This window comes from Corticium candelabrum, chromosome 17 (assembly GCF_963422355.1).
Source record: "Corticium candelabrum chromosome 17, ooCorCand1.1, whole genome shotgun sequence".
NCBI classification, from domain to species: Eukaryota; Metazoa; Porifera; class Homoscleromorpha; order Homosclerophorida; family Plakinidae; genus Corticium; species Corticium candelabrum.
The window spans coordinates 3,924,305-3,949,475 of NC_085101.1; the positions used below are offsets into that span (position 1 = coordinate 3,924,305).

The 25,171-nt window shown below is 42.8% G+C and overlaps 8 protein-coding genes across 9 annotated transcripts; 5 read left to right on the forward strand and 3 right to left on the reverse strand.

Annotated features, from left to right (window-relative positions):
* The first annotated feature begins 366 nt into the window (after positions 1 to 366).
* Positions 367 to 3,231, forward strand: LOC134192967 (uncharacterized). The gene is made up of 2 exons (XM_062661726.1): positions 367 to 426; positions 1,433 to 3,231. Exon 2 carries the CDS (start codon positions 1,461 to 1,463, stop codon positions 2,991 to 2,993), a length of 1,533 nt encoding a protein of 510 aa, XP_062517710.1. The 5' UTR covers positions 367 to 426; positions 1,433 to 1,460; the 3' UTR covers positions 2,994 to 3,231.
* A 1,033-nt stretch (positions 3,232 to 4,264) lies between these two features.
* On the forward strand, positions 4,265 to 7,005 carry LOC134193142 (uncharacterized). 2 transcript variants are annotated; one of them, XM_062661941.1, is made up of 4 exons: positions 4,265 to 4,323; positions 4,394 to 4,464; positions 4,519 to 5,005; positions 5,306 to 7,005. In XM_062661941.1, exon 4 carries the CDS (start codon positions 5,333 to 5,335, stop codon positions 6,788 to 6,790), a length of 1,458 nt encoding a protein of 485 aa, XP_062517925.1. In that variant the 5' UTR covers positions 4,265 to 4,323; positions 4,394 to 4,464; positions 4,519 to 5,005; positions 5,306 to 5,332; the 3' UTR covers positions 6,791 to 7,005. The 2 variants fall into 2 exon arrangements, with proteins under 2 accessions (XP_062517925.1, XP_062517926.1); XM_062661942.1 differs by lacking the exons at positions 4,265 to 4,323; positions 4,519 to 5,005 and having other exon boundaries at positions 4,407 to 4,468.
* Positions 7,006 to 7,165: 160 nt separating this feature from the next.
* LOC134193143 (zinc finger MYM-type protein 1-like) lies at positions 7,166 to 9,798 on the forward strand. The gene has a single exon (XM_062661943.1). It carries the CDS (start codon positions 7,383 to 7,385, stop codon positions 8,814 to 8,816), a length of 1,434 nt encoding a protein of 477 aa, XP_062517927.1. The 5' UTR covers positions 7,166 to 7,382; the 3' UTR covers positions 8,817 to 9,798.
* Positions 9,799 to 10,561: 763 nt separating this feature from the next.
* LOC134192868 (indole-3-glycerol phosphate synthase-like) lies at positions 10,562 to 11,311 on the forward strand. The gene is made up of 3 exons (XM_062661624.1): positions 10,562 to 10,898; positions 10,985 to 11,055; positions 11,101 to 11,311. Exons 1-3 carry the CDS (start codon positions 10,606 to 10,608, stop codon positions 11,190 to 11,192), a joined length of 456 nt encoding a protein of 151 aa, XP_062517608.1. The 5' UTR covers positions 10,562 to 10,605; the 3' UTR covers positions 11,193 to 11,311.
* A 1,135-nt stretch (positions 11,312 to 12,446) lies between these two features.
* Positions 12,447 to 13,660, forward strand: LOC134192941 (uncharacterized). The gene is made up of 2 exons (XM_062661698.1): positions 12,447 to 12,552; positions 12,609 to 13,660. The coding sequence occupies exons 1-2, from the start codon at positions 12,540 to 12,542 to the stop codon at positions 13,508 to 13,510; spliced, it is 915 nt and encodes a 304-aa protein (XP_062517682.1). The 5' UTR covers positions 12,447 to 12,539; the 3' UTR covers positions 13,511 to 13,660.
* On the reverse strand, positions 13,530 to 14,278 carry LOC134192942 (NADH dehydrogenase [ubiquinone] 1 alpha subcomplex subunit 4-like 2). The gene is made up of 4 exons (XM_062661699.1): positions 14,125 to 14,278; positions 13,977 to 14,065; positions 13,852 to 13,912; positions 13,530 to 13,793 (listed from the first exon to the last, which is right to left on the reverse strand). The coding sequence occupies exons 1-4, from the start codon at positions 14,173 to 14,175 to the stop codon at positions 13,749 to 13,751; spliced, it is 246 nt and encodes an 81-aa protein (XP_062517683.1). The 5' UTR covers positions 14,176 to 14,278; the 3' UTR covers positions 13,530 to 13,748.
* A 1,775-nt stretch (positions 14,279 to 16,053) lies between these two features.
* On the reverse strand, positions 16,054 to 20,261 carry LOC134193253 (uncharacterized). The gene is made up of 4 exons (XM_062662076.1): positions 20,200 to 20,261; positions 17,383 to 19,122; positions 17,295 to 17,319; positions 16,054 to 16,690 (listed from the first exon to the last, which is right to left on the reverse strand). Exons 1-4 carry the CDS (start codon positions 20,251 to 20,253, stop codon positions 16,344 to 16,346), a joined length of 2,166 nt encoding a protein of 721 aa, XP_062518060.1. The 5' UTR covers positions 20,254 to 20,261; the 3' UTR covers positions 16,054 to 16,343.
* A 1,010-nt stretch (positions 20,262 to 21,271) lies between these two features.
* Positions 21,272 to 24,805, reverse strand: LOC134193049 (uncharacterized). Its single transcript, XM_062661832.1, has 4 exons — positions 24,675 to 24,805; positions 22,255 to 23,994; positions 22,167 to 22,191; positions 21,272 to 21,899 (listed from the first exon to the last, which is right to left on the reverse strand). Exons 1-4 carry the CDS (start codon positions 24,789 to 24,791, stop codon positions 21,553 to 21,555), a joined length of 2,229 nt encoding a protein of 742 aa, XP_062517816.1. The 5' UTR covers positions 24,792 to 24,805; the 3' UTR covers positions 21,272 to 21,552.
* Between the last annotated feature and the right edge of the window lie 366 nt (positions 24,806 to 25,171).

Below are 25,171 nucleotides of genomic sequence, written 5' to 3' on the forward strand. Positions count from 1 at the left end.
GCCTCATGTTGGAGTCGGTAGGCGTAAAATTCACACGGAATTGAGCATACCACTTCATGAAAGAGAGAGAATTCTTATAGTTCCTTGTCACCAAATCGTCAACTGATTAGCATTTGGTATTACAAAGGCGTGCTGATTAGCCTAGCGTCCAGCTGGGCATTTCCCCCTACGAGCCAGCCAAGTGCTCAAATGCCCATCCGATATCGCAAATCACAACGCTATATACACGAATGTGGTTGTCTGAGTGTGTTCGTGTGGAGGAGGGCTGCGACTCACGTTTGTATGTACCGTCACAACAGAGCGAGGGAGGCGAGGGCGTACAGCGGGACATTAACGACACTTTCCTTATCACATGTCATTTACATTAGCAGCTTTGCGTTGGTGCCAGTCGGTGCGGCGGTCTAGTTTCTAGAAAGCAATAGAGAGGTAAGAAAGCGTAATGCTAGTCTTGGATGTAGATACAGTTGCAAGAGAAAAGTTGTTAGACAGTTGCTGGATAGTCATCTAGCTAGCATGCGCTTTTGAGTGAGTGAAGAGTGAGTTACTTGAGACAGTTGGCCATGCGTCTAGACTCGAAGTCCAGCGTCTCTGGAGCGAACACATGCGGTATTTGTACCACAAGTAGGCAGCAATAAAGAGGCACTAGCTTGACGCATTTAGTGAATTCTTTTCGACTCGTTTTGAGCCTGGCGTTTGCAGCAATTACAAAACTTTATTTATTTCTGACATGTCTCGATCGTTTTACTAACATACATGCAGCAAGATGGACTCTAACGGTGCTGCAGGGATGTTTTCAGTAATGAGGTGTCAAGTCCGATTTAGATGCGATTATACGAGTGCGTGACTCTGTTGTCATGCGTCTGGCTGTCGAAGATATTTCAACTTGTAACACATGATTATAGGCAGATACTCGGTGTCACTTCGTGTATAACATGCGTGCAGACTTCTAGTTTGATAGATACCGTTATACGTTTAGAGTCTAACAAAAATGTCAACGGAAGTATCGATTGTTTTACTTAGATCAATGTGTCTCTGTCACAGCAACTGCGTATTTGCTGGAGGGAACGACATCGAACGTGTCGTTTTGTGCTGCTGCTGGCTCGTTATCCCTTGTCGTGGACATTGTGGTTTATGCTGATTTAAGCTTACAATTAACATCTCATGTTGACAACGGGCATGAACATTTTCGTCATTTTTTGTTAGTTGGGTATACTGTGTGCACAAACACCACTACTAAAACATATTGCCTTTGCAGAATTGGCAATTGCTCATAACTAGGAGTGATCCCGCCAGTAGCATCTATACTATAGCTGTGTACACCTTTAGTCTCATTAGTGAGATAAAATTGGGTGTGTAAATTTGATTATCCAGCACGAAAATGCTATGCATAACCAACTTGGCTTTTGATTTTCTTCTTTCGCATTTTCTTTAGGTTGTTGCTTGTGTTGTGATCAATCGGAATGTTTGAAAACGCTGCAGTGACTGCACATGCAACTAGTGGGCAGTCAGAGTTAGACTATGTTTGGGATATCATAAGGCGTGACACTCCAAGCAAGCCCGCATTCATCAGAGCACTGGCTGTCGAAGGAAAGATAATCGACGATTTGATAGAAAGTGGCTTAGCACTTGATACGATCAAAGCGACAGTTCGTAACGCTATGTCCGAGGGCAGGGAGCGGCAAGCTGAAATTCTCCTCGACAAAATGGCGTCAAGCAAAGAGCTAACAAGTACAAGCATTTCCTTCATTTTCTCTCAACAACCAGGTATCATCAATATTCTAGAACCCGAACTTGCTAATCGAATTTGCAGACAAGTCGATTCGAAGCTAGACGCTTTAGCTAATTCTACAGCAAACTGGTTGTCGAAAGAAAGGAACGCAACCGTAGACAGAGCGTTTCAGGACTTTGTTGCAACAAGGCAAAGTGACCGTCCGTTGACTATACTGTGTACAGGACAAGCGGGAGTTGGTAAGTCAACTCTAGCCAATGCATTGGGAGGCCACAACGTTGCTAAGAAAATGAGAGGAGGTAATGTCGGTACTCTTGAAACGACCGAAATGTTTTTTCAAGGCGCAGATAATCCTTTCGTTTTCTGGGATACAAGAGGATTGATGCCTCACCAAAGAACACAAAACGAATTCATCGATATGGCAGAGAAGATTAAAGAAGAGGGCAAAGATGTCGATCTTTTGATTCTTTGCTACTCAGCTACTGCAACTCGTGATTGTCCAGAAGACGGAGATATCATTAAATGTCTTACCAAAGTATTTGGCAAAGAGATTTGGTGTCGTACTGTTATTACTCTTACTCGAGCCAATTTGGTGCTAAATCCAGAGAAGAAAATTACTACAGCCGAATATTTTCACGATGAGGGCATCACAAAGACGAAAGCGTACTTTCGACGTCTTCTTACTAGCAAAGCAAATCTCACTAAGCAAGAAGCAGAGGATGTTCCTTGTGTGCCGGTTGGCAGAGAAGCGGATCCTTTTCTTTGCGATGGCACAGAATGGAAGAAAGAATTTTGGCTGACGTGCCTTGGAAGGCTTGGAAGGCTGCCTGCAGACGTGCAGGGGATCATGGCACTATGTGAGATTCAGTTTGGCGAATCTTTGCAAACCCGTGACAAAGTTCGAGTGCTGCGTAAGACGGCCGAGCCATCAAAACTAACTGCGGGTAGTAACTGGATTACTCGTAGTGTAGGTGCTGCCATTGGTAGAGTAGCAAGAATGCTACAACCAAGAGCTGTAACAAGATCCCCAAGGAAAGCAATTTTTACTAAATGGTGGATCCTCGTTGCAGTATGTGGTGCTGTGCTGTGGTACTACTCGTTACATTCACCCCCTTACGTGAAAGAACGTTTCCATAACTCGAAAGAACGTTTCCATAACACGAAAGAACGTTTCCATAACTCGAAAGAACGTTTCCATAACTGGAAAGAACGTTTCCATAACTGGAAAGAACGTTTCCAAAACTTGACAGAACTTCGTAAATAAAGAACAATAAGATGTCTACAGTTACAAAACTGAGCGGGTATCCATGTCAATTGCTATATGTATAGCACGTTTCATTGAGTCCTAATGCAATGTCTAACCTTGCAAGGAAAAAACTGCAATTTGATTATAGTTTTACTTGTATTTATAGCTTATCATCTCATGTAATAGCAATTTGTTACTTGATCTAAATCTGTAAACTGTTTACTTTATTAAATGTTGTCAAGCCAATTTGGAGTATGGTTGCAAAATACACTAACTAGTCTCTCGTTTGAATGTACTTCTGAAGTCAAAATAACTAAATCCGCAGCTTGAATAATAATTGTCCAACTTTCTGTTTGCAAGTGTGTTTGGTTAATTTTGCATCTCTTTCTGTGATACGACGTCACATTTTACTAAACTGCATTATTTTATGAATTTAGGAATTTACATAAATTATACTGTTGCTAACTCCATCGTCACAAGAGTAGATTGCAAAATTCGAATCTGTTTCACTATCTGCGTATTGACAAGCGTCTGTACTTGCAATGGAGAACTGTTGCTGAATTCCTGCCTTTTGAGGTTACTTGAATCTTGAAAATGATACGACTGTTGACTATAATTTTGACTGGCAAAACAAATCAGAGCAGAAGTTATAGTATTGCACAAGTGCTACTAGTAAATAAACAATTGCGAATGAGTATCTGCAATAACATCAATTTGGTTAGGTAATGTGTGATCTTGTCTAGAAATTACTAGTTGATTTTATTGTTATTAAGTTGTGCAACTTGTTGGTAGTGGCATATCACTTCAGTATCTAGTAATTAACACAGGGTTGGTGCCCTCCGCTATATCTAGCGCGTTTTTAGGTATCGGATGGGAAACGACGTTTAGATATAAGAGTCAGCCACACTAGGGAGACTATCAGTCTGATTTAGGACCGTAATTTTGCGCATTTTTTCGACGACAGGCAACATGTCGCGAAAACAGGCCGCTATTATACATGATCTATATCATCAATCCTGTAAAGGGCCGTTTGTTTCTTTCTCTACGGCTCATTCATCATCATCATCATCATTAATTAATTAACAAGTTAACTAAGCGTCAATCTTAAGGCTTGATTACTTAGCAATCTACAGTACGAAGACGGACAGATACAAAATTCAATCTGTTGGCGATTGAGTGGGAGAGCGCAAATCGTCTGATAAGCAACAACCGGCACGCTCTCATGCAGAGTATCAATTTGCTATCTCTGCATCAAACAGCTCCGCTTCTACTGTACGTTTGTAATTTGTCCAAAGGCAACACAAATTAACATTGGAAGGGTTTGAAAATGAGTTTGCTCATATAGAAGGTAGTAGTCGAAACGTTTGTGAAAAACTAGTTGTGAGTGCGGTCAATTATTGTTATGTCATTTTATCCAGTCAACTATTTTGGAATTCTGAGCTAAAACATTTACCAGTCGTGTTGGTGCACTCGATCTTTTCGTGATGAAGTAGGTAATTTATCCATTACTTTAATCAGTAGATATGCAGTCCTTTTTGTACAGATGTGTTGCTTGTGTAATGGCACAATTCTCTTGCCCACGTTCCAGCTATATCAACTCCAGATCTGTTGTAGATCGATACAAAGTTTGTTTCTACCAATTCTTGGTTTGCGCTGTCCTTGACTATTGGTTATCGTTGTGCATGTGTTACAAGTTGCATGCATGTATTATCTAACTGCCCCAAGCAATAGTCATGTAATTAGTTGATAAGGTAGACGTCAGTATGCATGAGAAATTGCTGTTACTTAGCCTCTCATCATTATGCCTAATTTCTTTAACTTAATAAAACTTCTATGTGTCAATATGTACTTATAAGGTAAGATTACACTCTACTTCTCCGAAATGTTGTTGCACATATAATTACTGAAATGAGGGAGTGACGTGAAGCATCAATCCACGTTTCGTATCAAACGCTATTTACGTTTTGGTTTACCAGTCACCAGTCACGGTAGTCGGTGCTGCTGTTTGCATTTTGAAAGACAATAGACAGGTACAAATTCTTGTTTAGACGTCAGTTGTAACTTTCAGCAACTGGACATACGAGACAACGTGTTTTTGTTAGTCGTATTAGAAACAGAGCGCATGCACTCCTAAAGCATGCACTGGAGTGCTGTTATTAATTAAACAAACACAAAACGTAATATTTATCTTCTACTGAACGTTGCAAGCTGCAATGAGGTTTTTGTTAAGTTGACGTAGATTGCAGAGTGTCTCTATAGTCAGTGAGTTTAATTAACACAAAAATACGTAACCGAACCGCAGTAACTTCTTGCTTTTATGTTACGCCCAGATTGTTTTTGTCTTGGCAACAACCAGCATGTCCCAAAGCACAACAGGAAGTGACTCGATTGCACAGCCGACTGATACTATACAATCAGTGTCAGACGATGTGTGGAATATTATAAGAGAGGACCGTCCAAGCAAAGATGCATTCATTAGAGCTCTGGCTGTCGAAGGAAAGGTAATTGATGCCCTACTAGAAAATGGTATAATTGAAGACGAATTAGTCAAAATGGCAGTTCGTGAACCAACGAAAACTCGGGAATACCAAGCGGAAGTCATTTTCGAAAATATGAAGACAAACAAAAAGCTAGCCATTAGAACTCTTGTATTCATTGCTCTAGAAATACCCGGCATCATCAATATTCTTTCTCCGGAACTCTGGAAACAAGTTCTTCGTCATGTTAAGTTACTGTCTACCATGCTAGACAATTGTTCTGAGATTCAACAGCTGCTAAGAAAAGAGGAGGGCAGCGTCGTTGAAGCAATTGAAGCCTTCAGGGAAGAAGCACGTTCAATAACAATATTGTGCACAGGTTCATCTGGTGTTGGTAAGTCTACTCTAGTGAACGCATTAGCAAATACTTTGGGACTTAAACGATTAGCAAGAGCAGAAAGAGGAGGTGAAGGCGTTACAACAGACGTATCCTCATTTGACTTTAAAGTGAAGTCTGGAGACTTGAGTATTTGCTGTACATTTTGGGATACCCCTGGATTTACGCTTTCTGATGATATTCCAAAGAAGTTTAGAAATATAGCACAACAAATCAAAAGAGCTCAAAAAGATGTTGATCTTCTACTCCTTTGTTGCGCGGCTGATTCAACTCGCAACGATCGTGTAGAAGAAAATATAATCCAAAGCCTTACTAAAGAATTTGGCAAAGAAATTTGGTCTCACACCGTTATAGTTCTTACTAGAGCCAACCTGATCATAGATCCAGAAAAGGTAGAAACATCAGCAGAATATTTTCACGACCAAGGTATCACGGTCAAGAAAAAGTTTGTTCGCCGAGTTCTTTCAACTTCTAGAAGCCAATGTAAAAATGGCTTAACTCCAACGGAAGCTGAAGGTGTTCCTTGCGTGCCAGTTGGCAGGCAAGCAGACGATCTTCTTTTTGACGGTACAGAATGGAGAAAGGAGTTCTGGCTCACTTGCATTGGCAGAGTTCCAGCAGATGTGCAAGGTCTTATTGCAAGATGGGGATTAGAAGAGAGAAGGAACTTAGCTCAATCTATAGAAATACATGACCTGCTTCGAGTCTTATTCAATCAACCTGGACTGATTAAGTTTATTTGCCAAGTTGCTGTAGGCGGTGCTGCCGCTGTCGTCAGGGCAGGTAGAAACGTCGTTGGACCTCTAAGTGCTGCTACAATAGCCCAAGCCGTAACCGATGTGGCAGTACAAGCAGTTGCTGGTGGAGTGATAGGTGGAGTGATAGGCCAAGTCGGCGGTGCCGCAGTCTGTCTTCTAGTCGGACACTTACGTAACATGTAGGAAAAATATTAATAGGGTAATGATTTGTTAGCTTTGATAAAGATTAGATTGTATTTTACATGACAATCTCAAAAAGAGACACATTGCAATTTGCCTAATTAACCTGTTTGCTTGCATTCATAGCTGATATTGCCTAGAAGTGCTAATCTGATTGCTACATTACGGTAGATTGTGTCATCAGTTACCATTGTATGTAAATACATATATTTACAATGAAATTTGATTTCTGCCCTAGACAAGCATCTAACTTCATATTTCTGACATTTTATGCTGTTTTTGAGAGTTCATTGAGACTACAGGCCCGTAGCAAGCGGTCCGGCAGGTCCGGCATTTGCCGGACCATTTTTCAGAAACTGTAGTTTCAGCAGCGGCAGAATGGCGTAGACTTCCGGTTATATAGCTATAGATGATAAAATATATTATTTACTTTCTATTCTGTCTACGTTATCAGGCACAGAGAAATGTAATAATCACAGTGGACATTGATTATATTGTAAAAATTGAGATACGTACCAGAAATAGCTGGAAGAATGCAGTGTAAGAGTAGAAGGGTTCGAAGCCACATCCGGGATTTGTCCTAAATCTTCTAAGTATGGCAACCAGCACATCGAAAGTCTTTCCTGATGATCAAGCCGTTCTTAACCAGCCTTACCAACCCCTAAACTTTGATTTTCCAAAGCGCCCCTTTGGGAAGAAGGCGGAGTTGAGTTGCTTCAGGCCATCTAGGTTTTATCAGTGGCCATTTCTTCACTACCACGAGGCTGACGACGTCGTGTTTTGTCACCTGTGCGTGAAAGCATTGACTCTCAAACCGATCAAGTCTAAACCGGATCCTGCTTTTGTTAGTACTCTAGCACATACAGAAGTAGGCTGTTGGTCTATAATTGTATTCATTGGCAAGGTTACTCGTGGATTTTCAAACTGGAAAGATGCAACCACAGGATTCAAAAACCACGTAAAGAGTGCGTGTCATCGTGAAGCAGTCGAAGTTCTTGTTACTCTTTCTGCCACCACCAGGGACGTTGGAGAACATGTTTCTCATGAGCATGCTGTCCAGAAAGTCAACAATCAACAAGCGCTTCTTCAAGTACTATCGTCTGTGAGATTTTTGGGTAGGCAGGGTCTTGCTTTTAGAGGAGATGAAGATAAATCAGATGGTAATCTACAACAGCTGCTTTTTCTACAGAGTGAGAAAGACCCTAACCTAGCACACTGGCTGAAACGAAAGAAGAATGTCTACACAAGTCCACAAATTCAAAATGAAATTATCAAAACATTGGGCCTCCAAGTGCTACGAAATATTGCCAGAGACATACATAATTCCCCATCTGTAACGGTGATGGCTGATGAAACTACTGATGCCTCCAACAGAGAGCAATTTACAGTCATCATTCGTAGGGTTTTAGAAGACTTGCAGATGGATGAAGAGTTTATTGGACTTTACCAAACCTCAACTACTGATGCTGCAACCCTTGCAGCTCTAATCAAGGACGTCTTCTTAAGACTAAATGTGAGTATGAAAAAGCTTCGTGGACAGTGTTTTGATGGTGCCAGTGCTATGAGTGGCTATAAAACTGGTGTTGCTAAACGCATTAATGATATTGAGCCAAGAGCAGTCTTCACCCACTGTTACGGTCATGCTCTAAATCTCGCTGCAAATGACACCCTAAAGCAATCAAAGTTGATGAAAGATGTACTAGACAAAAGTCGGGAGATCACAAAACTGATCAAATATTCCCCACGTAGGGAGGGGATATTTATGAAGTTGAAGGAGAGCTTGCCAGCTAGTAGTACAGGTATCCGAGTACTCTGCCCTACTAGATGGACAGTGAGAGCTGATACGCTCTCAAGCATTATCAGCAACTATGAGGCATTGCAGAATACATGGGAGGAGGCCCTTGCAATAACAAAGGACACAGAGGCCAAGGCCAGAGTCCAAGGGGTGTCATCCCAAATGGATATGTTTCAGTTTTTGTATGGTATCATGCTAAGTGAAATGATATTGACACGCGGACAATCTGAGTAGAACATTACAACATAAGTCTTTGTCTGCAGAAAAAGGTCAACAAGTTGCTCAGATGACTGTTGATACAATCACATCACTTCGAAATGATGATGCCCTTGACCTGATGTGGGAGAGAGTGAGTAGGAAAGCCAGATCTTTGAATGTCAGTGACCCACAGCTACCCCGAAGGAGAAAAATGCCTAGGAGGCTCTAAGGGGACTTTCATGAGACCCCAAAATAACACTATAGACAGTGCTATTATGAAGCACTCGATCTCATTATCAACTGTATTTAGTCTCGATTTGATCAGCCTGGCTACAGAATATATCATTCTTTGGAGACACTTTTGATTAGGGCAGTCAAACGGCAGGAGTTAGAAGATGATCTGAAAGCGGTTTGTGCATTCTATAAAGATGACTTTGACCAGGAGATGTTGTATGCACAACTTCAAACGTTTGGAGTCCACTTCCAACAAACGTATCAACTTCAATCAAAGGAGGCCAGCACAAAGATGACCATCTTTGACATAAAGTCTTATTTTCTCTCGTTGCCTCATGGTCAGAGGGTCCATTTATCACAAGTGAAACGCCTTTTCCAACTTGTGTTGGTCATGCCAGCCACCAATGCGTCATCTGAAAGATCATTTAGTGCGCTGAGACGACTCAAAAGCTACCTTAGAACAACTATGATGCAAGAGTGACTAAGCTATCTCATGCTACTTTATGTTCAGAAGAACAGGACAGATGCACTGGACCTGAAAGCAATTCTAAATGACTTTGTGGGAGAATCAGAGCATCGATCAACATTTTTGCCAAGTTCTGATGCATGTTGACTTTAGGCTTTGGTGTGCGATGTGATGTTCTGGCCATGTATTACGCTGGAATACACAGTGTTCTGGAACAGTTTCTGTGAAGACTTGACTGATTTCTAATTAAATGGTTGTACGATTTTGTTCTTTGTTGTTGAGTGAAATGCTTTTGTCTCAGGCATTAATATCAATCGCAGCATATAACTATTAATTTTATCTTTTACCGACCATTTTTTCATGCTTGCTACGGGCCTGGACTAACTTGGTCTGTATTGCTTTCTCTCTAAATTAATCTAGCACAATTTACGTACGTAAAGGCGTAGCGACTGCATGATTCGTATCATAATCTCTTAGATGTGAAAGTCTAGGTATACAGCTACATAGAAGTGTCACGTGACTCCAGTGAGTTCAGTTGAAACTTACACACTTGTACCTTAAAACGTCTCACAGCCACAACTACTGTTGTTGCACCCATGCGCTCACAAACACAGTTGGGCAAGCGCCTAGACTGGAAGGCTAGCTTCTCTAGGACCGGATAATACAGATGGAACACAGCAGCCTTTGCAGTATTTTTACAGCTACGTCATCCCATCGTGACAAATTCTACACGCATGTTCGTCTAGACTCTGGTCTAGAATAATGTCGCGTAGATCTAGAGACAAGACAGACCCTGAGACGTCACTCACAGGTGTGAAAACCGATTGCCCCGACATTCTGAAAGAAATCATCATAGCCAAGAACATGGAGGTCACCTGCCTCAAAAGAGAAGTCCCCATTGAAAACGTGGTGGAAAAGATCGGCAGGCAAGAGTCCCCGCTGAATTTTGGCCCCGCGCTGACCGGAAGGGGGATCAAGATCAGGGCCGAGTGTAAACGAGCGTTACCTTCACGGGGAACGTTAGGAAAAGGCGCGAGCCTCGGGAGCGGACGCTGTCTTACTGATAGTAGCCATGCTGGACCTGGACCAGCTTCGGAGTCTAAAAATGTGGCCGAGAGGTATGGTATGCAGTGCCTAGTCGAGGTTCATGACGAACTGGAAATGGACAAGGCGATCGAGGCGGGTGCGCGGATCGTTGGAATCAACAATCGCGACCTGCGAACGTTCCACACGACGCTCGATGTCACCGACAAACTGGCGCACAGGGCGCCATCTGGGTGCATTCTAGTGAGCGAGAGTGGGATCAAGACGCGGGATGACGTGGAGCGTATCAGACGCGCAGGTGCCACTGCAGCGCTTATAGGTGACGCCCTTGTTTCTGCGCCTAGCCCTGGCGCTAGGCTGAGAGAGTTGACATGACATAGCCCTCCTCTAGGATATCCTCCTCTAGGATATGCGGATATGTGGGCTGCGCCATGTGTCACATGCCTTGATTGCTGTTTAGTCAGGCGCAGACTTACTTGGATTACTATTCTGTCCAAGTTGTTCGACAACAGTTGCAACTGAGGGATCAAAGCAGGAGCTAGTCATGTATCTGGACCCGTTTATCTAACTAATGAGAACATGCAGAATTAAAAAAATTGGTTGGTATTTTTGCCAACCAGACTGCTGATTTTGTAAACAGTGCCATCTATCAGTGTGGACTGGACTAATGTGTTCTGTTGTGTTGCAATGGTTTGGTTTTGACACCCTGCTTCTAGGACAGCATCATACTCCGTATTTAGTGTTTCAACCATGCAGATTCTGCAGATTTAGACTCAAATTTAACGGATCTCGTGTAATGCAATACTATACTTGTCTACTACCTTCTCCAGTTGCAGCGTGCTTACATGCTAGATATGGTAATTCTCCAAATGGAAGTTTGAAAAACACAAAAGAATGAAGCACTAGAGTGGTTGACCCTCGCCTGTTAGCTTACTACAGTAGTAGGGTTACAAGGATGCATACAAGTCATGAGATACAAGGTTGAGTGGACGTCGATCACTAGACAGCACATGCCAAGACATGTTTAAGTAATTAATTAATTAAATACGCAGCTTCCTTTCCATCCAAATCTACTAGAAACACATGCAGTGCTAGAGTACGCATACTGATACGGAAGAACAGAGAGTGGACTGACATGTGAAGGTGAACGTAACTAATACCATAGCAGTGGATAGCCTCGACACTATTTGCTTTCGGTGGTCCGACCGCGCGAGGATAGCAACGGGACTGTATCACGTGATGTTCTCTTCGAAAAGCTTTGCTTTCCTTTGCTTTCGGAGAGAACATCACGTGATACAGTCCCGTTGCTATCCTCGCGCGGTCGGACCACCGAAAGGAAAGAGAGGCCTACTGTCTGTTCCATATCCATAAGCGTGAACTCGGATGTGAGTAATGAAGTAGAGGTCACACCAGGTGTGCTCATTAGAGCACTAAGAGCTGGTCCAGTTGGACCATGTTATACCAATTATCTTAAATGGTTCCTGTTGCTGATCCGTTGGTCTTACAAGATAATTGGATAATAGCCATTGCTCCACCCGTTTGTGTTTGATATGCACAAGTACTATCCTTCCGTTTCGTTTGTAGGGAAGGCTTAGATAATTTGATAAACAGAAATGCCAGACCTAGCGGTTTCTAACGATACCGAGATCATTGCGAAAGTCCAAAAAACAGCAGAGATATTGATGATTTTCAAAGTTCACACTTATAGGGAACAGACAGTAGTGTCGAGGCTAAGCAGTGGACCTATGCAAAGTAATATCGCTCACATTCGTCTATCGGCCCGCCCACATCCGGCTGTCGAGTCGGTCGTCCGGTGGTCTACACACAGAGGGTTATTACAGTGTATGCGCGCTTTGGTTTTAAAACTGTACGTAGAAATAACCTAGGCCATATCTATAAAGATCACACGCACGGCGCACACTGTACTCACTCGAGTGCCCACGTGTTTGGTAGCCTAAACTGCGCATGCGTCAAAGCTACCACGCTGCACGACGCGTAATGCTCATTGCTATTTGATGGAAAGAGACGGTAAGTGAATGAAGTACATAAGGCGACGTTTTTTTTAGTTGTTCTTTGTCAATTAGGTCCTGCTCTGGCAGGGGGACCTCGTCAACCGATCCTTTACATCTCCTACAGCGACGACTCGGACGTTCACGTAAAACAAGTCGCCAATTTTGCCGATTGGCTATCCAGGAACGGTTGCGACGTCAGACTCCGTCTTCGTCGTCAGCAACCGATGTTGGAACAAGGACTGGAAACTTGGACGGAGACCGAAGTTCTAGCAGCAGACTTTGTGGTGCTCGTTTGCACAAAATTTTACAGACAAGATGCGGATCGTGCTGATGGCGGTCAAGTGAAACACGAAGTAGACTTGGTAAAGCAGCGACTGGGAGGGAATAGAATCTATAAGCCATTTCTTCCAGTTTTGTTTCCTGAGTCTACAGCAGATGATGTCCCGCGTTGTGTTTTTCAATCTGCGCATTATCAATACTCCGAGGGCTTGGAGCCCGATAATCTTCTGTTTCATGTGTATGGAAAGGAGAAGTTAGAGTTGAGACAAGGTGGTGCACCAGAGCTAAAACCGATGATTGTCGGTGACAACAGTAGTTATGGTGTGACAAGTCATGGACAAGATGCAGCAAGGGAGGACTTGTCACATGACCACGTGGTTACTTGTGATGAGATCCGGCAGGTGTATAAGAAGGTATCTCATAAGTGGAAGTCGGTGGCTCGAGAACTGGGTCCTGCTCCTTTGTTCGACTGGCAAATTGACCAAATTCAGAGTAGAGAAAGGGACGACGATGCAAGATGTTACGAAATGCTAAGAGTCTGGGTTGAAAATAACAAGTTGGGTGGTGGAGCTAAGGTGTTTGAACTTATTCGGGTTCTCACTGAGCCTGACATTGGTTTAGTGGATGCTGCCATGGCAGCATTTAGTCCCAACTTAGTTACACAATGTCAACGTCATTTTAGTTCTGGTAGGTAAGTTACTACTACTAACAGAGTGTTACTTGCATTGTTTTATCAATGTTTCTACATAATTTTTACATGATGACTGATCAATTTCACTACTAGTTTTTACATATAGTAGTAGTACTATATGCAGCAAAAGAAATTAATTTAATTAATTAAACCAGATAGCCTATCTTGTGTCTAGGATTTCTATATATAATCAAACTGTTTTTGATACCAGTTGTTGTACTGACTTGCTACTCGTTTCTCTCTCAGTACTTGGGAGGCACATCACTGGCCTGGTCAAGAGGCAGAAGCTGAGTAACAAAACAAATTAACAGTTGCTTGTGAGTAAACATGTCTCTCTTGGCTTACTCGATACACTTCATTAGGCTTGACCTGGAGCCAAGGGTGTGGATTTGTCTTATGGTTCAACCTGAGAGAACAAACATAACACATTACTACGCATGTCTTCTAGCCAGTCAAGTGCACACGCTTACACAACGTCTGGGTTTTTAAAAGCCGCTCTAACGAGCAAACCGACTCCCGCAGTACTGGCAAGAGTGACCAGACCAAGAAGAGGCAGAATCTAGAAGAGAATGACTTAGCGTTGCCGCAAAATTCTTGTAGAAAGCGTTTATGTGTCACCTCCTTGTGGTGGACAGCGTCACGGAGGATTCTCTTCATCATTGAAGCCATCTTCTAACAGACAGAGACTTTAGAAGCGTCTATAGCTAGCTGTGTAGAATAGCGAAAGGCAGAGACTGACACTTGCGACTGGCAAGTGGCAGATAAGGTCGACTGAAATGTCTAAAAAAAGTGTCGGCGTTTCGTCACAGGAGAATTGACTGGTGCAGACTGCTCTAACCGGTTAGGTGTGACCATCACCTGTCAAGGACGGAAGCTCACACGTCACGTGTTGTGGGTGTGACGTACAGAGTACATACGGAATTGAATCCTTGACGCATCCGTGGCTCGTTACTCAACCCTAGAGACGCTTGTCTGTAGACGTACAATGTATGTGTGAGATTTTGATACTACGCTTGTAGAAGTAGCCTAGTAACATAAATACTAATGTCTGGACTGCTGTAGTTAGTGTCCTATTTGCAGTCACTACTGTTCACTTGTACTACCACACGAAAACGACGATCGATCTTGTTGTTTGTGGACAACAGAGGCCGTATACATAACCTCGGAGGTCCTGACAAATAGGTTCTCAAGTGACATGAGGTACGGTACCGTGTATTGTAATTACACAAACGGTGGCCAATTTGCATGGTCGTAGCTTATAAGTGGGCGGTGCGTAACACATTAATTAAAATGTACCAATGACGTCACAAACCCATCACGTGATTGTTACAATTTTAATTAATTAATCTAGTATGCATGTAGTTTTTGGAAATTATAGATCATCAACTTTGATTGAGTCAAAAGCAAAAACTAAACTTGGTGCACTAAATCAATTGTAGCTCTAGCTAGTTAGTTCACAGCTAGGCGGGCAGTTTGTCAAAGGCCCCTCTCCCCCCGAACACCCAGCCCATGGCCTTGATTTGTATACCTAGTTTTGCAGCAATAGCTGTACGTTGAGTTCAAATAGTCACTGATCATATTTGTGAATAAAATTAGAGTACAGTACTGATGGTAATATACATCTAGGCACGCCCAAAGCAAATTTATAGCGCTACGGCCTAACGTGCGTTAGTAGGTGTGATCAAAGCAACCATGTTTACCAACAAATTACCAAACACAGAAAGCAAAGTATATGTTGTCGACGACATGAAGATATGAATCATTGGTAGATATCAGTTAGGCAATACATTGAACATACTCGCTTACATTTACCACTGCCGGAGCATACACACAAAATCTTCAACTCAAGAAATTTTTTGCAAAATTTTATTCTTCCTTTGCAAAAAGTGTTACGGCCATGGCCATAGCGCCGTACCGCTTCTGGCGGTCTTGACATTCGGGCACTTTTAGACTCCCACATGATGCAGTCTCTAGACACAGGCACACTTACAATTGAAGGAAATACACTTTGTCTTCCAGAAGCATTGAGTGTCTTTCGATCAATGAGCGAGAGTTTCAAGCTCTGCTTTTGTAACATACCCTTGTGTAATGGTAAGCTGTTCGATATTGATCTACAAGGATGTAGTCTCTGCCTTTGCAGAAAACAGTTTCGAATAACATGCATTAACTAGGCAGTATACAGAAGTTGTTTACAGAGAATGGGGAGTATACTTTGGAAGACATCCTTTTGTAGACTACACAAAACCTCTTGGAGAGCTGCAATTGAAAGCGACTATTCTTATGCAAGCTGTTTTGTACGCAAGACACTTGCAATTGCTCGAGCATTCCAGTAGTACACATGCATCTACGGAAGCCAGGTCGATATCGCTATGCATGTATCGGCGTCACGTGATATATATATATATATATATATATATATATATATATATATATATATATATATATATATATATATATATATATATATATATATATATATAGTCTAGCAGACTAACAACAAGCTTCTACTTGCAAGCACAATCAAACACACCAGACAGCTGCAGTTAGGCTTCTTCACATAGTCAACATTTATCTAATCGCGACAGCTTTTGTCACTCAACAAATAGCAACCTATAGCTATTATACAACAAATCAACTATGTGTACGTCTAATTAGCAAACTGTAGGTTGCCAAACATTAATAAAGTTAACAACCTATGCTAAATAGCTGGACGGTAACAGATAGCAATGAAACTTGTAAATTAACACATGCATTACTTGGACTGAAATTTGCTTGCCATTACAAAACAGTACAGACGTCGTCCCTAATTAGCTTCTCGTTTCATGCAAAGCGTAGCATCAAACGAGGTGACATTTCGGGACGTCAGTCTTCCACACTCCATTTGAGCATAGAGATACGCTTGCGCCGTCTAGTGTGTAACCGTCGTCGCATTGGTAGACAATCGTTGTGCCACTCGAATGTTTGTCCGCTTCCGATGGAGTACAGGTGGCGTGGTCTGGGCAAGTGCGTCCGGCACACTCGGCTTCGGGCAAGCAGACCGGAGGATCGGAAGTCCACAGGCCGTCCTTTTGGCATATGCTTGTTGTAAAGCCGTGCAACTGGTAGCCTGGGTTGCACGTGTAGATGATGGTACCGTGTTGAAGACGACATTGAGCGTTAGCAGGACAAGGGCGGTCGGCACACTCTAGAGGACACACAACGTAGTTGCATGCAGTCATGCAATATGGCAATGGAAATCAGTTCAAGTAGGACTTTAGCTATGTGTTTCTGTATCTGACTTGCTAGTCTGCAACAGTCTTGACTCTAATTGCTAACTAACAACTCTGTCTCTACGCGTGGTGTCACGCCAAACGGGCCAAAGTGGAGTCCCCTGTTAGGATTAGAGTTACCATGCAGGTAGGGTCAGGGTCAGGATTAGAGTTAGCGTCTATTTCTATTTGACTGGTCTGTTTTTGGTTGTCAAAATGATCGACCCCAGTCTGTTTTTGGCCCCGGTCTAAAAGTCTCGTTTTGGTCCATGCACGTGCCTCATTTCTCTGTCTCTAAGCTTGTAATAAAGACTGATGCTCGCAAGGTTGTCTGCCTTGCATGCTCACCATTTTATGTCTTCCTGTCTTTTTCGTGTCTGTTTGTCTTTTTATGTTTTTGTGTTGCTAGCATTACATCCGAACACGTCTGTCTACCTTACAGTGTATTTCTGTATGTTTCACCAACTTGTGTAAGTAACGTGCCATGCACTCTGTGCATGGTATTATGCCACAAGAAATTTAAGATTGTATCTCTCTTACCTGACGCTTGAGGAGTTAAACAAGGCTAAAGCAAAACAAGAGACATATTAAAGATACGCGTTGTTACCGAAAACATACTGTATCTTACGATATGCACTCCGTCTCCAACCTTCACTCGTATGCGCATGCCTCGTGAACGGCAGTGGTCAGTCTGGGTGCAGATGAAGAAAAACACGTCGTTCGGATCCGTGTTCGGCAGTTGAATGGTGCAGTTGACGTCTCCAAGAACTCCGGGTTTAGGAAGGCAATGCGGCATAATGCCGGAATAGCAACCTTGGAACTCATCTTGGAACACTTGAGCCACAGAGTGATAGGCTACGTCGTAGTGAAATGTCAAATTTGCTCCAGGTGCGACGTTGATCGGAGGATATTCGGCTTGGAGTGGTGATATGGGATGCCATTTTATCAGCACTGATTTTTGGTCATCGCTGACGTGAACAAGATTTAGAAAGTCATCCTTGGAGAGAACCGTTCCGTAAGAGATTTGGGGGTCAGGAACGGGAGGGAGGCACGCGTCGTTGCAGTCTCTTTTTCGTCGTGTCGAGCAGAGATTTTTCTGTCTGTCGTTGACGACGTCGCGAAGATCATTTGAAGCAATTCCGGAAGCCAGATCAATGGGATCTTGACCCTTACCGTAAACGTCGAGGAACAGAGCGTTAGACACATCAAACGGTTGTGAAAAGAAATGATCAAAGTCGTCTAAGTTGAGCTGGGAAGGGGACAGATCTATTGACTGTGGACACCATGCTGAGCAACCCTTTGATTGGCATGGATTGACTTGATTGACGCCCCACATACCGATCTCACCCACGATATGTTGGTTGGTTAGTATCGTATTTGCGCTTGCATTTCCTGTTAAGCGATGGGGATCGACAATCAGGCGAACGAAATAGGGGTTTTCGGAAATTGGGAGCTTGGTAAACTGAGCAACTAAAGCTTTTTCACCTGGATGTTTCACAAAGTCTGTCACCTTGAATGGGTGATCATACGTGTAATACATGGTTTTATTGTAATCGCTTACTTGTTCAAACGTCCAATCCATAAATGGAAAAAAGGCTTCAGTCTTTTGAACAAAGGCGCTAGTAAAGTCGTCGTTATCGAGTTCCCATCCGGCCCAGATTCGGTCAATGTTGGCGTGGTAGAACCAGAAGAGAGGATCAAATGAGGTCCAGGCTTGAAACGATGCCGTAAACGCGCTGTTGTATCCTCCTATGAAGACGTGCATTGTGTTATGAGGACACTCGAACTGCCTCGAGAATTTGTCAAAGTGATTCTGTTGGAATGCGTCCCTGATACCTCCGCGCACTACATCTAATGAAATGGGCGCTACAGGTCCTTCGCTGCGAGTGATGTTGGCCCCGGGACTCGGAGGGCTACCATTGACACCCTCAATAGAAGGAATTCGGTACGAGTAGAGAGGGTTGTATTCCGTCCGATTTGTCTTTTTATTGAAATAGAACTGTTCTGTAACAATAGATGGAAGGAGATTTTGAATTGGAGTTGAGCCGTTAGGCGGGTAAATCGAAGTGAAGTCCCAATAGGGCAGAGATATGTTTGGGTCGATGGTGCGCATGGCCTGCTCCATTTCGTACATATAGACACGATGCCATGGAAGAAATCCGTGTTGGAAACACGTAGTCGTCTCATGCTGACACGTTGCTGTGAACCATCCATGATGTTTGGCCACGTTGAAGTACGTGCAGTTTTTCTCGGGGTTTGTCTTGTCCAGTGCCGTCAGTGCTGCGAACACATCGCGAAGACGTTGAACTTCGTCTTCGTGTTTAATCAGATCAGTCAGATTCCTACGGGTGACGTTTGTTTCTGCTGCCTGCACATACATGTATAAACAAAGTGTCAACTTAATTAGCAATCGTGAATCTAGCCATTTTCAACATGTGCAAGATTTGGCTTCTGCCAATTTGATAAGTCTACTTACAAACAACATCTTTTCTGAGTAATTAGTGACAATTTGTGGTCATGCATTATTATGTAACAAACGTGACATTATTGTCTAATTAATATCAATCAAGCTACAAGTAATAGCTTTAGAACATATTCTTTACATCAACTACCATTGATGGTCTCTAGATAGTACACAGTAAGTTCTTATTGCTCACGACATCATTGTAAGATATACGTATAGTGATCTAATGCTAGACATCATTCTGTTACAGTAACATATGACGTTCCATTCCGGGCTTTCTATGCCAGTTGACCGAATAAGAAAAATTTAGGACGTAAATTAAAGCTAAAATGCCTAAATAAAATTTTTACACAAGAAGAAACCATTTCTTGTCAAAAACTGCTACATGCAGTGGCTTCAAACGTGTTAGTGCGTTTTAGCATTAACAATCGGTAGTAATGAGTTGAGTATCCTCGTGCATTGAAGTAAAATAACTTTCTAATATACATGCAACTCAATAATTCTATTGACAGTGAAATATGCTGCAATACGCGTGCAGCTCAACGTTTAAAATAATTGTCGGACCAACTGTACAAGTTGTTTGATCAACTAACGATACAATTTCTAAGAAGACGAAAGCACGTTAATAAGTTCTGTTAACAAAATTATTTAATTTGGCGCTGAAATAATGGCCTGACGTTGAGAGACGTACTAACCTTAGGGGCATATACACAAACGGAATCTTTCAAAAAGGCCGTTGTTAAAAAATTTATATCTTGGTTTGCATAGTTGCAGAGTTAACCGTCTACTCCAATCTTGTATAGTGAAGCTGTCCATGCAGCAAATGATTAACAGTCAGCAACCTTAGACGTAAGTTTTCAGCTAGAAATGAAGTTTGTCGAGATATCGAACTTCTATACTATACAATGATTCTAGAGTCCGTCACATTGTGGGCCTGACAACACGCGCATGCTACAAGATCATGCGAATGTTGTATCTCACTCTTCTGCTAACGCATGTTCCGTTGGCGTACGGATGCAGCTGTGCAGATCCCATTTCTGTCAGAGAAAGCATTCCCAAGATTACAGCTGCCAGCAGAGAGCTGAAAGACCTCATCTTGGCCACCCTGTGCAGCGGACAGGGATGAATTCAAACTGCATCTGAGCGTTCGAATGTGTGCGAGTCGATTATAATTGCACAAGTCGGGGTTCTGCATGCACGAGACTGGGCGGAATGATAGTTAGCGAATCATTAGAACCTAGAGGGCGTAAATGCATTATCCGACATTCGACATCCGAGAATGATGATTGAGTTAATTAAGATTTCTTTGTAGCAATGCTTCTATGTGGATTTACATCTAATTAAAGTAATGTTAGCTGCGTTTTGAATGCGTTTTAAAATTCGACGCCATCTCGGCTGGTATGCAGACGATTACATTCTGTCAACGTGAGTGCAGCTTGTGCTTGTTCATGTTTGAATAAGTACACTTTGTTGCTAGATGATTCGCCGTCTGTAGTCATAATGCCAAGGTGCATGACGACAAAAGCAATTACTCATTTAGCTTGATTTTGTAGGACACACAAAGTGTCATTCTTTATAATAATTCTAGGGTGGTGGACCACTAAATGTCGTGCACCATGCACTCAGCTGTTGTCTTTTCTTGCTGTTCCTGATCATGCACGATTGTAGATTCCAGCTACCAGGCGCTTGGTCGTTTGTAGCTATTGAATATTTATGACGTGTTGATATAGGATATTAGATATAGTTATCTTACAACAAACTTCCGTCACGTTTACTCATTTTGTGTACTTCTGTTTTACTAATTCCGTTACTAGGTAGGCATAGCAACCGTTAGATAGAACTCCAAGAGTTAACTGTCTTGAAATGCTTGAAGATCAATGGAAAGAACTGAAGTGAGAGCAACTATCGCTCAAATATGTTACATGAATGACATACTGGCAATCCTGACTGCAACACATTGTCTGTTAGGGTAGTAAGACAAAGCAAACGGTCGTCAATGGACAGGTAACGCGCGTTAGAGACAAACTCTACTATAGTATGTTGCAAACAAACACTTATTAATTGCAAGAATTAGTTTGTCCTACAGCATCATTCGACAAACTTGCAGCCACAAATCATGTCACTACTCTAGGTCTTCAGCGATTAACAGACCATATAACAGATAGCCTAACTAAGAGCAACAGAAAGTCCGCCATCTTTGGGCGAGACAAAGCAGCCAGCAAAGAGATATAATGAGATCTAACAGTCATCTCACTACTGCGACTAAAACTTGAGAGTCACTATGAGACAGTACAGACATTTCTAGCTTTTCAGTTTGTATCCTGAGACAAATCTTCAAGCGCAATGGCATTTTGGGACTTCAGTCGTCCACACTCCATCCAAGCAGTGAGATTCGCTCGCGCCGTCAAGTGTATAGCCGTCGTCGCATTTGTATGCAACAGCTGTACCACTGGAATGTGTGACGGCGTCTGCTGGAGTACAGGTGGCGTGGTCCGGGCAGGCACGTCCGGTACAGTCGGCTTCGAGCACGCAGGCCGGAGGAGGGGAAGTCCACAGGCCGTCCTTTTGGCATATGCTTGTTGTAAACCCTCTCAGCTTGTAGCCTTTGACGCAGTTGTAGATGATGGTACCGTGTTCGAGACGACATAGGGTGTTAGCAGGACACGGACGATCGGCACACTCTAGAAGGAACACAAAGTTGGTGCTCTAGCCTCATTATAATGGAAACCAATAAAGTAGAGCTTCAAGTGTGGGTTGTGCTTATCTCAAATTTAACCATGCATACTTATAAGTTTCATCTTCGCGTGTGCTCGTACACATCTCTTGGCATGCGTTTGTTCAATGTGCACGGCTGTGTCCGTGTACCCGTCTGTCTGCCAGAGTATCTGCTTGTAGGTCTGAATGCTTGCATGCCCTCTAATAATACTTGCAGACACAATGCATCTCACCTGAAGCCGGAGGGGTTTTGCAAGGCTATTAAAACAAACGAAGAGAAATCAATTACAACCGTTGCTACAAAAACAAAGGCTCTCTTACCACATTCTCTCCGTTTCCGACCTTTACACGTATACGCATGCCTCGTGTTTGGCAGTGGTCACTCTGTGTGCAGAGGAAAAAGAACGTGGTGTTTGTCGTCTGCGGCAGTTGTATGGTGCAGTTGAATTCTCCTGTAACTCCGGGCTTAGGAATACAGTGCGGCTGGAAGAAGGGAGCGCATTGTTTGAACTCATACTCAAACACTTGAGCAACAGAGTGATCGGCTATATCGTAGTGAAATATCAAAGTTGCTCCAGCTGCGACGTTAACAGGAGGATATTCAGCTTGAAGTGGTGAAATGGGATGCCATTTTATGAACACTGCCTTCTGGTCATCACTGACTTGAACAAGATTTAGGTAGTCTTCCTTGGAGAGTACCGTTCCGTAGGAAATTTGAGGGTTAGGGACTGAAGGGAGGCAGGCGTCCTCGCAATCCCTTTTATTTCGTGTTGAGCAGAGATTCTGTCTGTCGTTGATCACATTGCGAAGGTCATTTGCAGCAATTCCAGCAGAGAGATCGATAGGATCCTGACCTTTACCGTAGACGTCGAGAAACAGGGCATCGGACACATCAAATGGTTGAGAATAAAAGTCATCAAAATCTCCCAAGTTCATTTGCATTTGAGGGAGTTTTAGAAGTTTTCTGCACCAACTTGTGCAGTTTGGTGATTGGCATGCAACCTTCATTGTGCCCCACATACCGATCTCACCGACAATGTGGTTGTTTGTCAGTATCGTATTTGCACTCGCGTTCCCGGTCAGGCGATGCGGATCGACAATCAGACGAACCATGTACGGTTTGTTTTCGGAAATGGGAAGTTTTGTGAACTGAGCAACTAACGCTTTCTCACCTGCATGCGGAGCGTCACAGTGGAAGTCTGTCACCTTGAATGGGTGATCATAGTTGTAATACATGGTTTTCTTGTAGTCACTCACTTCTTCAAATGTCCAATCTATAAATGGATAAGACCTATGATCTTTTGGAAGAAACGAACTGGTGTCATTATTGGTTAGTTCCCATCCAGCCCAGATTCGGTCAATATTAGCGTGATAGAACCAGAAGAGAGGATCAAATGCGGTCCAAGTCTGAGAAGATGTCGTGTAGACGTCGGCAAACCCTCCTATGAAGACGTGCATTAGGTTATGAGGACACTCGAAGTGTAATGAGAATTGGTCAAATTGATGTTGTCTGAATGCGTCGCAGATACCGTCACGAACTGTCTGTAGCGGGGTGTAACCCTCGACGTCCTGATTGCGGGTAGTGTTGGCCCCCGGGCTTGGAGGACTCTCATTCGCTCCCTCAATAGAAGGAATTCTGTACGAGTAGAGAGGGTTGTATTCCGTTTTGTTTGTCTTCTTGTTGAAATAAAACTTTTCTTTAACAATAGAAGGAAGGAGGTCTTGAACGGGAGTTGTGGGTTTAGGCGAGTAAATCGAAGTGAAGTCCCAATACGGCAGAGATATGTTTGAATCGACGGTACGCAAAGCCTGTTCCATTTCGTACATATAGAGACGATGCCACTGAAGAAATCCGTGTTGGAAACACGTGGTCGTTTCGTGCTGACACGTGGCTGTGAACCATCCGTGATGTTTGGCCACATTGAAGTACGTGCAGTTCTTCTCTGGGTTTGTCTTGTCCAGTGCCATCAGTTTTGCGAAAGCATCGCGAAGACGCTGAACTTCATCTTCGTCTTTCATCAGATCAGTCAGATTCCTACGGGTGACGTTTGTTCCCGCCGGCTAGAATTAATTAGTAAACAAGGTTGGACACAGTGAATTCATAGTTTTCCTGGCATGCGCAAAAGTTGGCTTCAAGGGGTTACCAATCTGTAAAGTTGGTAGAACTTCAAAACAACATCCTTTCTAACTGATTAGTGACAATTTGGCGCATGCACTATAGAATTATAGTAACACGTCATCGGTTAATTGAAATATATACAAAACAATTATGATACATTCCATCACGTCAACCACAATAATTAGTACGATACGTTCAGATACTCTTTCTTGCTCAAACACCTACGACGGTATAGTGAGATAGATACTTTAGCCATGCCCGAGGATCATCTCCATGACAATGTACACCATCATGCCTTTTCGACAGTTAATTAGGGGCATATGTACAAAAGAAGAACATGCACTTTCAATTTTATATGCCTATATAACACGTTACGTTTCAACAAAACAGAGATTAGACTTCTCTCAAGTGTTTCTTGCAGCGGCCTTTTAGAAAACAAGACACTAAGAGGCTAATAAATTAGATTACATAAAGATTTAAGTCTCACACGTTCTAGTGCTTGTAAAGTGCTTGATTCTAAACTAGAAGAGACACTCCTAGTAGACGCATGCATGCATGCAAACTGACAAAATGTTGGTTTGGGCTACACCAATTCCTAGATCAAGTAAATGTTGCAGCTCACTCTTCTGTGGTCGCACGTTCCGTTGGCGTACGGTTCCAGCTGTGCAGAACCCATGTCGATCATTGAAAGCACCCCCAGAGCCACAACTGCCAGAAGAACGCTAAAATCTCGCATCATTAAGATGAAGACGAGCTGAGCTCCAACTGACTGCTATAGAGTGTGCGAGCGACTTTTGATCCTGCACGCACGAGAGTGGGTGGAGCTAAAGTAGCCTAGTGTACTACTCTAGAAGCCAAACGAACAATATTCGGGCTATTAATTAAATTCTAGGGGAATCCCATTGAGTCAATATTGTCTACGTTACACAATAGGCGGAATATCGACGTTCTCTAAATATAATTATTTAGGTTGTTTCTAGAAATTTGGTTACCGGATGCTTCGCGTCAGTTCGACGCACAGTGAGATTTCTAACAGACACACAATGTTAAAACAATTGACCTTCTACGCTAACTTAATTATCAGACGGTCAGTACGATCGCACATCTTGCCCAGTACAG

Excerpts from the sequence above, each read along its gene's own strand:
- LOC134193253 (XM_062662076.1), bottom strand. The coding sequence starts at position 20,253 with ATGGGATCTGCACAGCTGCATCCGTACGCCAACGGAACATGCGTTAGC. Across the intron at positions 19,123-20,199 it reads GAACATGCGTTAGCAGAAGA|GCAGCAGAAACAAACGTCAC; the intron begins GTGAGATACAAC and ends ATGTATGTGCAG. Across the intron at positions 17,320-17,382 it reads TTGGAGACGGAGTGCATATC|CCTTGTTTAACTCCTCAAGC; the intron begins GTAAGATACAGT and ends GTTTTGCTTTAG.
- LOC134193143 (XM_062661943.1), top strand. The coding sequence starts at position 7,383 with ATGGCAACCAGCACATCGAAAGTCTTTCCTGATGATCAAGCCGTTCTT.
- LOC134192868 (XM_062661624.1), top strand. The coding sequence starts at position 10,606 with ATGCAGTGCCTAGTCGAGGTTCATGACGAACTGGAAATGGACAAGGCG. Across the intron at positions 10,899-10,984 it reads AGGCTGAGAGAGTTGACATG|TCAGGCGCAGACTTACTTGG; the intron begins ACATAGCCCTCC and ends ATTGCTGTTTAG. Across the intron at positions 11,056-11,100 it reads GTTGCAACTGAGGGATCAAA|AACATGCAGAATTAAAAAAA; the intron begins GCAGGAGCTAGT and ends CTAACTAATGAG.
- LOC134193049 (XM_062661832.1), bottom strand. The coding sequence starts at position 24,791 with ATGATGCGAGATTTTAGCGTTCTTCTGGCAGTTGTGGCTCTGGGGGTG. Across the intron at positions 23,995-24,674 it reads GAACGTGCGACCACAGAAGA|CCGGCGGGAACAAACGTCAC; the intron begins GTGAGCTGCAAC and ends AATTAATTCTAG. Across the intron at positions 21,900-22,166 it reads CAAAACCCCTCCGGCTTCAG|AGTGTGCCGATCGTCCGTGT; the intron begins GTGAGATGCATT and ends TGTTCCTTCTAG.
- LOC134192942 (XM_062661699.1), bottom strand. The coding sequence starts at position 14,175 with ATGGCTTCAATGATGAAGAGAATCCTCCGTGACGCTGTCCACCACAAG. Across the intron at positions 14,066-14,124 it reads ACGCTGTCCACCACAAGGAG|ATTCTGCCTCTTCTTGGTCT; the intron begins GTGACACATAAA and ends ATTCTCTTCTAG. Across the intron at positions 13,794-13,851 it reads AGCCTAATGAAGTGTATCGA|CTTCTGCCTCTTGACCAGGC; the intron begins GTAAGCCAAGAG and ends TTTGTTACTCAG.
- LOC134192967 (XM_062661726.1), top strand. The coding sequence starts at position 1,461 with ATGTTTGAAAACGCTGCAGTGACTGCACATGCAACTAGTGGGCAGTCA.
- LOC134193142 (XM_062661941.1), top strand. The coding sequence starts at position 5,333 with ATGTCCCAAAGCACAACAGGAAGTGACTCGATTGCACAGCCGACTGAT.